Source organism: Tursiops truncatus, chromosome 13 (genome assembly GCF_011762595.2).
Source record: "Tursiops truncatus isolate mTurTru1 chromosome 13, mTurTru1.mat.Y, whole genome shotgun sequence".
Lineage (NCBI taxonomy): Eukaryota > Metazoa > Chordata > Mammalia > Artiodactyla > Delphinidae > Tursiops > Tursiops truncatus.
In genome coordinates, this window is record NC_047046.1 from 81,258,773 (window position 1) to 81,273,261 (window position 14,489).

The 14,489-nt window shown below is 36.4% G+C and overlaps 1 protein-coding gene across 11 annotated transcripts in view; it reads right to left on the bottom strand.

Moving 5' to 3' along the window:
* RTTN (rotatin) overlaps positions 1-14,489 on the bottom strand; it is a 142,883-nt gene that overhangs the window by 43,006 nt on the left and 85,388 nt on the right. For all 11 annotated transcript variants that reach the window (XM_019937200.3, XM_073790813.1, XM_033837837.2 and 8 more), the window contains 4 exons: positions 12,960-13,149; positions 11,391-11,482; positions 5,065-5,158; positions 709-901 (listed from right to left, as the gene is read on the bottom strand). In XM_019937200.3, the coding sequence (XP_019792759.1) occupies positions 709-901; positions 5,065-5,158; positions 11,391-11,482; positions 12,960-13,149 (569 nt within the window). The remainder of the gene's footprint in view (positions 1-708; positions 902-5,064; positions 5,159-11,390; positions 11,483-12,959; positions 13,150-14,489) is intronic.

Below are 14,489 nucleotides of genomic sequence, written 5' to 3' on the forward strand. Positions count from 1 at the left end.
GGAGGTAGGTACACTTGGCTAGAATAAACATATGTGAGGAGAAAAGGAACACTTAAGATAAGAGAGTATCCTAGACAACACCACTTTTAATCCTAACAGTAACCCCATTAACTAGGTGTTTATTAATGACACTTCAGAGATTAAAGTTACTTTCCCAAGGCTGCAACACTAGTGAGAGAATGAACTCTAATTAGGACTTAAGTCAGACTGAATTCAATATCCTTGGCCTTTTTAACTATACCATATAGCCAATCAGAAAATCAGAAAAAGTTATGTCAGACACTGATTAATATTAGGTAAATGAAAGAACCAAATCATGATTTCCCTAAATTTTATCAGACTACTTTCTGATAAAACTCTCAGGCTCCCATAACTAAGTAACTCCAAATGAACTTTAAAAATGACTTTTCAAACCAAGGACATTATTCTGATATGACTGCTAGGGAGATGAACCCCAAAACTCCTTCTTCCATTCTGAATGACCAAGGAGACTTGCATCATGTTCCTTGAACGTGGCAGAGGACAAATAAGGTTTCAGAACTTCGGAGTTTAAAAAAAATCAGGACGGGGAGCTGGGGAAGCTTAATAGTCAACATAACAAACCCATCCAAGTGCTTTAACATATCTAAAATAAAAACTGTCGAGACAGTTCTGGCAAAAGCAAAAACCTGCAGTCTACACGCCTCTCTGGGAGTATTTATCTCTTACCTACAAAGAAGCTCTATGAGACGAGCTTGTCGAAAAGCATTTGCAGTGTCGCCTGGAGTCGTTGCCAAGAGGCTGTCTAGGAGGCTGCACATCGCGGAAAGAAGAGGCGGAGTGACAAAAACACACTGTCTGGGCAGAGGAGCAGAAAGGGATGAATCATGAGGAAGCCGTGGAGATGCAGTTTCATGCTGACCTATTATTGAAATAAGTGTGAAAATTATCACCATTTTGTTTACCTTGTGGTTATGTACAATATTCACAAGTTTTGATAATCAGAGGAAGTTCCTAAAATTGCCAAAGAGAGATGGCTGGGAAATTCCCTTAACTGCTCAACACACCTCAACCCCGAGGCCAGGGAGTCAGACGTCCAACTCCTCCAGAGTGTGAGTGTGAGTGCGTGCGTGTGTGTGTGTGTGTGTGTGTACATGCATGTACACAAGGGTGTGTGTGTCTACCTTGGGTGACAGTGTACTAGCCAAGACAAGAAGGGCAGGGCATGGTTTTGTGTCCCAAGCATTCAGACACTGAGGAACAAACAGATGCTCCACAATCCTTTTTTTGGAAACTCTAGGGGTCAGAAGTGTTTCAGAATTCAACATATTTTTACATTTTAGAAAAGTAATAAGGTACGCGTACCATATATTAATTAACACTTCCAATGGAATCTTGGGCATCAGCCCATAAGGATATAAATATTTCTGCAATGTAGCAGACACATAATCACAGCAAGCAGGATGAATACATAAGCAAATACAACCTCAAACTAGAATTGGTCAGATTTTGCAGCCAAAAATATGCAGGTAAGGGCAAGTTTTACTGCCACCTGTGTTCTGAGAAAACTTTCCATTTTCAGAGATTCTGGATTTTAGAATTGAAGATATGAGGGAACTTTCCTAGAAGACTCAGCAGCGTACTGCTAACAAGAAAGCTTAACCTGCCTCAAGATTCCCTCATGACCTTCGTTTCTTATTTCTTTTTTAAAGAAACATTATATTTTGAATAAATCAAACTTACAGAAAAGTACAAGAGTACAAAAATTCCCAATATACCTTCACCCAGATCCCTAAATATTAGTATTTTACCACATTTTATCTACCTACCTACATACCTTCTTATGAACTGTAAGCTGCACACAAATGCCCCTTTAATCCTAAGTTAACTTCCTAAAAACAGGACTTTGTCTTTTATAACCACAGTACAATGATCAAAAGCAGGAAATTAACATTGATGCAGTGGTACTGTCTAATCCATAGACCTTTTCCAAATTTTGCACTGTCCCACCCACATCCTCTACAGCAAAAGGAAAAAGTTCTTTTTCTTGTTTGGATCCAATTTGAGATCTGCTTTTCCTTTAGTTCTCATGTCTCTGGGTTTTGAACTGGAAGGATTCCTCAGTCTTGCTTTGTTTTTCAGGACCCGGACATTTTGTGAAGAACACGAGCTAGTTCCCTTGTAGAGTGTCTGATGTTTGATGTTCCCTCATAATTAGATCTTCAGGACATTATATCTTCAGGACATTATATCAGGAGAAACATGATTCCTATTAGGCCCATTATGGGTGGTGTTAACTTTGGCCATTTGATGGATTAAGGTGGTGTCTACTAGGCTTCTCCATTACAAAGTCACAATATTCTCCTTTGTAAGTAACTAATTCCTTGGAGGAGGCACTTTGGAACTATTTACTGTCAAGACAGATTTGATATTTTAAACTAAACTGGGAAAATGAAATTTAGGGAACTCCACAGAAATAGTTCAACTGCTTTTAAGGGAAAATTTTATATATTCACAGAAGATGTACTACACGTCTTCAGGACTTCTAGGGCAGCATACAGAAGAAAAGAATACCAATAAAATAGGAGGGGCTTAACATTTAAGAAATTCAAAATCATTCAATATATTAAAAAAATTTAGTATTTTATCTGGAGAGAACTATCTCAGTTATTTATATTTGTAATACTCAAATATACTAACATTTTTATTTTGTAATGATTCTTTTCAACTTTGTAGATCAAATGTACGCTTATAGATCATGAGACTCTGTTAAAGCCTTTCTTAAAAGATAAAAGGATTTTTCTTTTACAAAAGTTAGAAACTAAACTTAGGAATGGGAAGTTGGACATCTAAAGTGGCCCTGATGTACATGATAGGGAAAGTTCTTGTCATCCTGCTCTAAACCACTTTGGGGCACAGTAATTCCCTGGTTCATCAAGAATTAACAGAACAAGAAATAAAAGGACTAACCAGCTTCATGGAGAAATCCTTCACTGAGAATTCCAGCTGAGGGAACTATAATCTCATTATCACTAAAAAAATTTTATCTTAACACTATTTTAAAGAGACGGAATTTAGAAAGATATGTAACAACAAAATTGCTTTAGTCTTAAGGCTCACTGACAAAAGATATTTAATGCTTTCCAGTACTATTCAAAGATTCGTTGGCAGATTCAACAAAAAGGAGTAAAATACTTTTTTGTCAAATACATACACTGAAGTAATTGGCAAACAGTAAAACTGTGCATGGGGGGCTTCCCTGGTGGCGCAGTGGTTGAGAGTCCACCTGCCGATGCAGGGGACACGGGTTCGTGCCCCGGTCCGGGAAGATCCCACATGCCGCGGAGCGGCTGGGCCCGTGAGCCATGGCCGCTGAGCCTGCGCGTCCGGAGCCTGTGACCCGCAACGGGAGAGGCCACAACAGTGAGAGGCCCGCGTACCGCAAAAAAAAAAAAAAAAACTGTGCATGAACATATATTCTAAGCACAATCCTTGAAAGTAAAATAAATCCAAGTCAAGAATAATGAAATCAAAAAACAAACAAAAACCGCACAACTGTATGTTCACATAAAAACCTGTATGACTGTTTGTAGCATTATTATTCATAAAAGCCAAAAAGTGGAAAAAATCCAAATGTCCATCAACTGATGAATGGGTAAATGAAATGCAGTATATCCATATATATCCATATAGTATATCCACATGGTAGAATATCATTCAGTAATAAAACATGAATCACTGATACAGACTACGACACGGATGAACCTTAAAAATATTATGCTGAGTGAAAGAAGCCAGACACAAAAGAACACATATCGGATGATTCCATTTTTATGAAATTCCAAAACAGGCAAATCTATAAAGAGGGAAAGTAGATTAGTGATTGCCTCAGGCTGGGGAGAATGGGGGAGATCAGGAGTGATTGCTCATGGGAACAAGGTTTCTTTTTGGGGTGATGAAAATGTTCTAAAACTGACTGTGGTAATGATTGCACAACTCTGTGAATATATTAAAAAACAATGAGTTGTACACTTAAAATGGGTGAACTGTATGAATGTGAATTATATCTCAATAAAGCTGTTTTAAAAATAGTAACGTAACACACTCTTAGAAATAAATATTCATGAAACTCATTATCAAATTTCATTTCATGCTCTGTGTCCTTAGCCACTTAAAACAACCTGAGTTTGCTCCTTTTGTTCTTAAGAGGACCAAATGAGTACTTTCTATAATTAAACTCTTTTGTATATTGTTAACATAAATTACTAAAAACCAAAACGAGACATTGTTTAGGAAGTTATGGAACAAACACTGTAATGAAAATGCAGAGTAAAGTCTTCCTTAAGCAAGTATCTCTGAAGTTTTAGAAAGCATTTTCTCTGCACATGCTTATATTTCAGTGTTTAAAATTACCTTCTTTTTAGGTAGTATATTCCATATAGGTTAGGAATTTAATGCTACTGAATAAAGGTCTATCTACCGACTTAGAAGAAACAAAAGTTAGGTTGTAATCTATATAAATATATAAAGCGTAAAGCATAATAGAGTTGGAGGCAGTGCCTAACACAAAGAGTAAAATCGATATATTGTCATTAATAAAAATAAATCCTAGGCTACTCATCACACATTTCTAACAAAATAAAGACTCAAAACACTTTGTGTGCTTTCAAATGAAAGCACAGGCTTTGCAAAATACTTATGACCCCATTCTCGTCACTTTCAAGTGGATTACTGTGGTAAATTGAGGTGTTTTCCCAAAAGGGGAAAAAAATGAAGCTAATTAATATTCATTAGTTCCTCAATTCAAACACCAAATATCTATTCTTACCTAATAGGAAACGATATGGCAATCAGACTGTTTATTTGATGGCCAAATTCCCATTTATTAGTTAAGAGTATTTGTTTTGTTAATTTCTGATATATTTATTCTATCATGTTCTGTGATATTTCGTTTTGTTCTTATATAGACAGTTTGTTCTGTGACTTATTTAATTTGGTTCTTATCTAAACATTTACTTTCAACATATCTGCCTGGACCAACATCATTTTTATTTTTGAAAGTAGAATGTCTTCCTAAAAGGATACCTTGAGCCACAAACTGGTCATGTGAGGCTTCAGGGAGAGGCGCCGTGCAGGGCACTACCGGCTGAAATTCAGCACTTGCCGACGAAGCTGCCACCTGGGGATCAGTAAAGAAAATCATTCTATACTCGGAACAGTCACTCGTTAACATTACTAATTGGAAAATGAAACATGAGCAATATATATACAAGATATCCTTGAACAAAAAGGTATATTACAAAAGTACACTAGTTCGCATAACTGGAAAATACTCCATATCTCGAGAGTTAAAACAGTGTTTTGAATGGCATTTTCTACTTCTTCTTATAGGACCTGTTACAGTTTATACAAATCAGTAACTCAAAGGAGCACAGTTTTGATCTGAAGCCCATCTAGAGTTTAAGGTCCTGATAAAGCCTCTTCCCACTTACGCTCAAATGTTGAAAGGCTAAAAAAAAAACTACTTTATAATTCGTTGTGTCCTTCGAGATATTTTGCACTTCTTAATTCATAATAAAAGGGTTTTTTAAAGTTTCAAATGGCACACACAAATTGTAATAGTGCCTCTAAAGGAATCAGCAGAAGTATTAAAAGATTGTTCTCTACCCCTACCCATGTCGCAAATGAACTGTTTTTAAAAATTAGGCAATATCTGACATTGTTCTTCAGAATACATTTTTTGGAAACATTAAACATAACAGAAATTCTGTAGAAAACAAACACAATTTCACACACAGGTTTACCAATGAGCAGGCTGTAAAAGCCTTAAAACTGAAAAAGCCCAAATTGATGTCAAGTACCTCATATGTGGAAAATACTGTATCTTCCCATCAATTTTCTTTTCTCTGAGACAGCATGAACTTTCCATACTTGGATAAGCTCCAGGCCCGTGCATATACACAGGTAAGCTGTCAACAGAACTTATGAATCAACCCTACCACAAACCCAGATACTGTACAGCTCACGATATTTGCATATTGATTACATATCTATTCTAACGTTTAAAGTAGGTACCTTAGACTTGATATAACAGGATGAAAACAAAACCCAAGGTTATTTTCATTTGCAGTTTCTGATAGTAAAGAGAATATAAATTTGAAGAAAATGGCACATGAAATTAATACATAGTTTTTAAAAATCCCTCTTTCAACTTAGGACCTCAATCGCCTCTCACCACTTCAAATATGACATTACAGTAATAAGAAATAAGTGACAGAAGCTGTAGCCAAAAAAGTAAGCTAAGCACATGAAGTCATCTAAAAATGAAGGCTGGATAAATCTCAGTCTAAATAAATCACTCATAAATAAGCATGTATAAAATGCCTTATTTGATATAACATTAGATCTACATAACAGGGAAAAAAACCTAAAGACATTTTAAAAATTATATTTACCTACAATTGGTTATAAGAGATGTGTTTTAAAAAAAAAAAAACAGTTCCTGTCAATAGACATCCAGATAACTTTTAGCATGTGAAGCAACAAGCACACACGGAGACTGACATCACAACCGTGCAGGAGCTGATGAACGAGCCTGGCTCCTGCCACAAGCTCCCTCAGATACACAAGAAAATTTAAGAGGACAAGGATGCCGGAATCCTTTATCTTTTCACTGAACATCCTTTCAGTTGGCAAACACTCAAGCAGTCCCCACTACTGATGAAAACAGAGGTAGCATTCACTGCAGGAAAAGAAAGCTTCTGAGGGCCGCTAAATACCTGGCTCATTAGAACGCTAAGCTGCCATTCGTGACCAAGGTCAGGCATTAATAAACACCATGATTGTCCTCTGTATAGTCCAAGGAAGCGACACACAAAGTTTGAAAATTTGGTTTTAGAGGCATCTAATGGTTGCATTATAACTTACCCCATATGGCTGAGAAAACACAAGAACTTCTTTCTATAGCAATATACTGTGTTTTAAAAATTGATTAGGGGTGATTTATATTTCTACTAGCCTATCTATATTTTTTAAATTTTCTATATTAACATATTACTATTTTAATAAATAAAGGTAAAAAAGTATTAAGCTGACTTGCTCTACTACTATGCTCAAATCCTGCTTGCTTGAAAATTATCTTCAATGGACACTCATTTGATTATATTTAATAATACACATCAATACATAAATGTATTGTCATCCTGTTCTATAAAACTTTTAACTACCATCAAATAAACGTCAATTCATCTTTCTCTAATGTCCTTTGTAATGCTTCATGACATTTTACTTTGCTGAAATGTTTTATATCTTTACAGCTGTTATCTCTTATCTCTTCAAATCCAAAACCGGAGTCGGCTCTCCTGGCTAACCCCACCTGGTTACATCAGCAATCAAACTTCAGCCTTCTTCCCACCCTCAAAACAACCCCATCTTGCATCTTCTGAATATCTAAGGCATTCAGTACCACACAGCTTGGCATTCAGCTATTTCCTATTTATGCTTTATGTTCTCAAGTAGACTTTCAAACCTCATAAGTGGGTACCGAATTCTAAGACATATTTGAGTATCTTTTTAGTTCCTTGCAAATGTGTACATAATACAAAAAAGGGATTGATCCTTTAAAGCCCATTTCAATTGCCACTTCTTACACAAAATCACTGCCTATTTCATCATTCCTTCTAATCTAAGCTCACTGCACCCTGACTGTAACATCTATTTCGGGACTGATCACATCTTGCTCTGTAGTGAAGGAGCAAAACATCATGGCCAACGACCTGGGCTCTAGAGCCAAACACAATTCTGGATTCAAATAACGCTCCACCAGTTAGCAGCGCTGGAACCTTACACAAGACACTTATTCATTCCATGCCTTAATCTCTTCTTCTGTAAAACAGTAAAATGATTATCAATTTTTTAAAGACTAAGAGGACCCATGAGGAAAATTTCTCTATAAATGTTTAAATAAACTTAAAGTAAAATCAGTTTTCCTTAAATTAGTGCTCAAGGAAGTTTGAAAGAATCACATATTTCACAAAGAAAAGCTCAAAAGCAAATGACACACATTTCCTCTTTTTTGATAACTGACAAAACAGATTTTAAAAAATACAGACATAATTCTGCTCAAGAGCAGCAGAAAAGATCAAATTTTGTTCTTAGAGCTGCTGCTACAAACTGGTTTGTCCTGGGCATAAACACCTATCTAGTTTGGGTATTTCTGACAAGTAGAAATGTGATCTCAGGAGGAAAAACAACTGATACCTGACCCCTCCCCTGGGGAAGGAGACACTGAGTTGAGGGAAGCCATCTCTGAAAAGGCATTTATTTACCAGGGCAACACCCCCAAGGTAACAATGACACTCCTTACTCTACCTATAATTTACAAAACATACAAGTCACAATCAACTAAACTAATATTCATTAGATAACACCATTAAAGTCCCTAATGTGGCATTGACAACACAGAACGGATAATGATCCAGCAACAGCACACTGGATGATACGACCCACATCAAAAGACAGTGCTTTCCTCAGAAAGACAAAGTGGAAAGACAAACCAATCAACAAACTGTATCTTTTCTCAATTCTGGGAGACATACAAAATAATGATATTAATAACCAGATAAACTCATTAGCAAGATTTACATCCACTCAACTGATACCTCAATTTGTAACTTCAACATTTTCTTATACCTGAGAAAGTATTAGTTGGTCTGGGTACTGACAGTTTAGGTTTAAAGTAATACTGGTATAAGGGCTTCCCTGGTAGTGCAGTGGTTAAGAATCTGCCTGCCAATGCAGGGGACACAGGTTTGATCCCTGGTCCGGGAAGATCCCACATGCTGCGGAGCAACTATGCCCATGTGCCACAACTACTGAGCCTGCACTCTAGAGCCCGTGAGCCACAACTACTGGGCCCACAAGCCACAACTACTGAGCCCGAGCACCACAACTATTGAAGCCCGTGAGCCTAGAGCCCATGCTCCGCAACAAGAAAAGCTGCTGCAATGAGAAGCCTGCACACCATGACAAAGAGTAGCCCCCGCTCGCCGCAACTAGGGAAAGCCCGCACACAGCAACAAAGACCCAATGCAGCCAAAAATAAAGAAAGAAAGAAAGAAATTTAAAGTAATGGTATAAGGAATAAACTCTCCATATTTGTCTCCTGCTGGAAAAAAGATATATAGTATATCTCATATGGTAAGGAAAACATGACAATTCGTAGAACTCGGGTAATTAGATTAATTTTTGTGAATAAAAGTCACCAATTTGGTGAGTAATTCACCAATACCAAAACTCTTCTGTTTGGAAAACAAAAAAGAAAGAAAAAAGTTGACTGTAAAAATTCTAACAGGTAATACTAATCTTTTGAGGAACTACAAGAAGGTAAATCTTACATAAGACTATATATATGAATTCTTAAAAAAAACAGATTTCACTGGTATGTATTTCTAAAGTCTATGTGATATCCTAACATAAACAAGTTAAAGACTTTTGCATTAATAGATGTGCTTCTATTTTAATAATGATTATAATAAGTGACATATTTACAAAGTGTTTCTTGGAAAATCTAGTAGCTTAATCTGTAAGATTTATATATTATTATAGAGAAATGCAAGTTTGATTTGCTTTTGTTTTTTGTATGTAAGTTTCCTTGTATAAATAAATATAACTTGGGGACTTCCCTGGTGGTGCAGTGGTTAAGGATCCACCTGCCAATGCAGGGGACATGGGTTTGAGCCCTGGTCCAGGAAGATCCCACATGCCGCGGAGCAACTAAGCCCGTGTGCCACAACTACTGAGCCTGCACTCTAGAGCCCATAAGCCACAACTACTGAGCCCGCGTGCCACAACTACTGAAGCCCACACGACTACAGCCCGTGCTCCGTAACAAGAGAAGCCACCGCAATGAGAAGCCCACACACTGCAACGAAGGGTAGCTCCCGCTCGCCACAACTAGAGAAAGCCCGCGCGCAGCAACAAAGACCCAACACAGCCAAAAGTTAATTAAAAAATAAATGTAACTTGATATCTACAAAATAGCTAACTCAGAAGTTATTTACAGCAATTACTATTTACCGCATACCTACTATAAGCAAAGAACTGAAGAATGTACAAAGATTTCAAAGTTAGTCTACAGCCCTTTAAACAAACAGGGTAACCTAAGAAGAATTATTTTTAAGCACATATTAACGCTGTACTTCTGTGAACTAAATAACCAATTAATACAATCCCCTTTAGCATTGAATCATATAATTATTTCTCTTATTGAGACAAAGATACACACTATTTCTAGCTTGCAAAAGAAAGCATGACATCTAGTGGAACTGGAGTAATTATTCTGTTTTTCTAAATAAAGGTTCAATTTAGCACTAAACATAAACTCTTCTGAGTCTAGAGGGAAAAAAAAAAAAGTCTCTTAAAACTTAGCAAAAAGTACCAGTCTCTTGAGAAACTGTAGGAGGTGAATCTTATTAATTCCTGTTTAATTATTTAATTCTCATATTATTTTTGCTCCTGGAAGCAGTGGTGTTGAGGCTCTGCCTTCCTAATAGGTTCTACAACACAGTATATTGTTCCAAAAATACATTGCAATGCTTTCCAGTTGAGAATGATTTTGTATGCTTATAAAACAAATGAAACCTAGCATGTCATTATTTAGAAATAATTAGTGTCTCAAACTTTTTAGAACAAAGCACCTTATAAAAAAAAAAAAAAAAAAAGGGGCTTCCCTGGTGGCGCAGTGGTTGAGAGTCCGCCTGCCAATGCAGGGGACACGGGTTCGTGTCCCAGTCCGGGAAGATCCCACATGCCGCGGAGCGGCTGGGCCCGTGAGCCATGGCCGCTGAGCCTGCGCGTCCGGAGCCTGTGCTCCACAACGGGAGAGGCCACAACAGTGAGAGGCCCGCATACCGTAAAAAAAAAAAAAAAGGAAGAAAGGCAGGCAGGTGTACATAAATTTCAGGTATTTCAGATAATCAAGACAAGCTTCTATTTGATGCAAGCATTTAGAAATGTGTTTAAAATCATTAGTACCACACTGGAATCATCTGAATGGATCAACATTCTTCAAACTGCCTTGTCCTTAAACAAAATTTCAGGGTAATCAAGCATTACTAATCATATGGGATTTGTTCTCTTTTTCTACTACTACTGATAAACATTTTAAAACATTTGAACTTCCGGTTCTATCAAAAAAGGTAGGAAAGAGGTTGACAATTCATCTAAAAGGATATTCAGTGCACTTATTTGAGCAAAACAGACACTAGTTCTGCTATAGACGGCACTTCAAATAAATCACAGTTGTTATGGTCATAACCTTATATTTCACATCTATTCTTATCCCTCCACTATGTAAATTCAAATTTTTTCAGAAATTCAAAATGCAGCACTTAAGCGTTCTTTGGAAGTACCATTGTTTCCAAAGTGGAGAGAGAACTTGGATCTCGATCTTGACTGGACATCCGAGATGGAGCCCTCCAAAACTTGAATGAGTCATCTAAACCTGTGACAACAAGAAAACTGTCAACGTGAATAGCCTTCTGGGCACTGTAACGATTAACAGAAAGAATACTCCTTACATGAAACCAATCCAGAACTAAAGAAGTGAGAAAGAAGTGTGCCTAATTTTTATTATTCTTAATTAATTTATATATACAGCATGTTTCACAAAAAAATTTAAAACAATTAGTTGACTGCGCTTTAGTTTAATCTAACACTATTTAGCAAGAGCACCAGCTCCCAAACTTCAAAGTGCAGAAGAATCATAAAGGGCTTGTTAAAGTGGTTTCCTGAGTCCTATTCCCAGAGATTCCATTCCCCAAGCCAAGGTCGGGGGTGGCGTAAATCTGCATTTCTAACAAGCTGGAAGCAGATGTCAGTGCTGCTGGTTCAAGGGCCATGCTTCCAGTAACACAGATACAGAGAAATCCAAACAATTAAAGTGGTCACTTTCCTCACAGGGACATTTGTTTAGAATGTTCAAAAACTTCATTAAATGTCATTCTCCTCTTAATGCCTCCAAGAAGTGAGCAGAAAAGTGAACTAGAAATTTACATTTAAGTATTTCAGGGTAAGGGAACTTCATGTTTGTAGTTTACTCTTAAATGGCTCAGAAAAAATATATATATGTATATATGCATATAAATAAATATATTTCACTTATACGCACATACATACACATGGTATAGGAGGGCAAATATAGTAAAATGTTAACATTTGGGAATTCTTTGTTCTATTCTTGTACCTTTTCTGTGGGAAATTATGTCAAGATTTTTTAACATTACTTTAAAATTTTAAAAATTTTAAAATTTTTATTATTTTATTTTTATCTTAAAATTATTTTTATTCTTACTATTAAATTATCATTTATTATGATGAGACATAATTATCATTTATATGCACTAAGATCTTATACTTAGGAAATCCAAGAGAATCTACAAACAAGTAGAAATGAAAAGATTTCAGCATATATTTTGATAAATGAGTAACATTCCAAAAAACAAATAGCTTTTCAATATACTAGCAAAACAAATTAGAAAATTTAGTAGGAAAGGTCTCATTCTTGTTTGCCTGGGAAGAACCTTCCAAAAATTTAAGACATTAATACAGGAAAAAACTGTAAAACTTTACTAAAGGGCATGAAATAACTTATGAAACATTAGTAAGATGTCAAAAACGGTTTCCATGAAGAATTTATAAAATAGAAAAATGCTTGGGCAATGTTTAGTGAAAGGAGGAAATACAAAAATGTACATAAGATATGAACACAATTATGTAAAACAAACAAGAGCTATACAGAGAAAGAAGACTGGAAGAAAATATACTGTAAGGTAACAAAGGCAACCTCTGGGTAATGGGACTAGAGAATGTTTTCCTGTGTACTTTTCATTATTTTTCAAATATTTTGTAACAAACACATAGGTTTTTAACAGTTTAAGAAATGTTACATTTTATTAAAAATATAAATATAATATTCTTACCATTTAAGTCATTGCCTTCAGAAGTTCCATTAAGAGCAGAACAATTCAAATCAAACGTATACCGTCCCAGGTAACAATGTTTTACCATCTGATTCAAATGTTCATAAAAATGGCAGTGGTACAAAAGAGCCTGAAGGGCAGGTTTTCCTATGAGCGACAGGCCAGAGTCCTCATCATGGACACAGGGGCCCTGTAGGAAAAGAAGGGGAGACAGTGATTTATCACTTAATTTCTTCAAAAAGACCCATGTCTCCCCACATTCCCCTCAATGAAACAAATGGGTCCCAGATGTGACCATTCTCCTTTCACCTGCCCGTCCTTCCCCACATACACCAGCCTGACCCGGGCAGAGGATTTCACAGGACTCCAGGTCTCTGCTGCCTAAAAATCCACTGAAGGCAGAAGGCTGATCTAGTCTCTCTCTTGAGGGGCTAGAATGAAAAGCCTGATATCCACAGTAAAATCTGTTTGCCACTTTACTTCCCACTGAATTAACCCTTCTTCCAAGGGAATTCCTTGCATACATGCATGCATGCGTGCACACACACACACACACACACACACACACACACCTTCCAGCAGGAGGCTGAGAAGGATCTGCCATTGCAAAATTTTAATCTCTTTGCACTTTTTTTCAAATAATTTTTTGCACTGTCACTACTTTTCCTGGAATATCCAAATGGCAAAAATCAAGCAAGCCATTAAAAGTATGCAAAGGATCGGTTTAAAGTATGCAAATAATCACATCATTAGTTTATAAATATTTCTCTTTTTTGGAAAATGATAATCAATATAGTTAACACTTTTCAAACAGACCATAATAGAGAGAAAAATAAAAGATAGAAAATCGAAATCTAAGTGCCAACAGGAAAGGTCTGGTCAAAGCCTATTCAAAGTTTACCATTAACTGAAATTTGCATACGTGCCCCTTCTCTCATGCCTCCTGGTCACCAAGGAAAGATGGATATTAAAACTCACTATCCAGGAAGATAAAGTAATAGTTAAACGTATAATTACAGTTAAAGATATAATTACATTAAGAAGATTATTTCCATTAACCCTTCTCTTTAAGAATATTATTAAAATTAAATGTCTTACTTCAATATTAAATACTTTTTATTTTTATGAATTTGTTATTGTTGTGTTCTAATAAACCTACCCAACACTGTGAGCTTTACTCTTTACAAATAGGGCAATTTACTTGTCCAAGAAGGAATAAGACTCTTTAATGAGCAGTCACAGACGCTGGTCACCGTGTTAACTTTAAATCCGGAGCTTGAGAAGCGGCAGGCGAAACAGAGAGGAGTACATGAACAGGGTCACGTGGCTCCCGTCTGTGAACCAGGTGCACATTTCAGGCAATGTGGCCCTTTCATGCATTACTTTATTTAAATATCTAGGACAAAGTAATTCATCCAAAGCCACAGAGCCAATCCTAACATTCAAAATGTTCTATCTTTTAAGCAACTTATAGCATTCATAAATGTAAAAAGCACATATGAGATCTGCAATAGTTGCTTAACATCACAA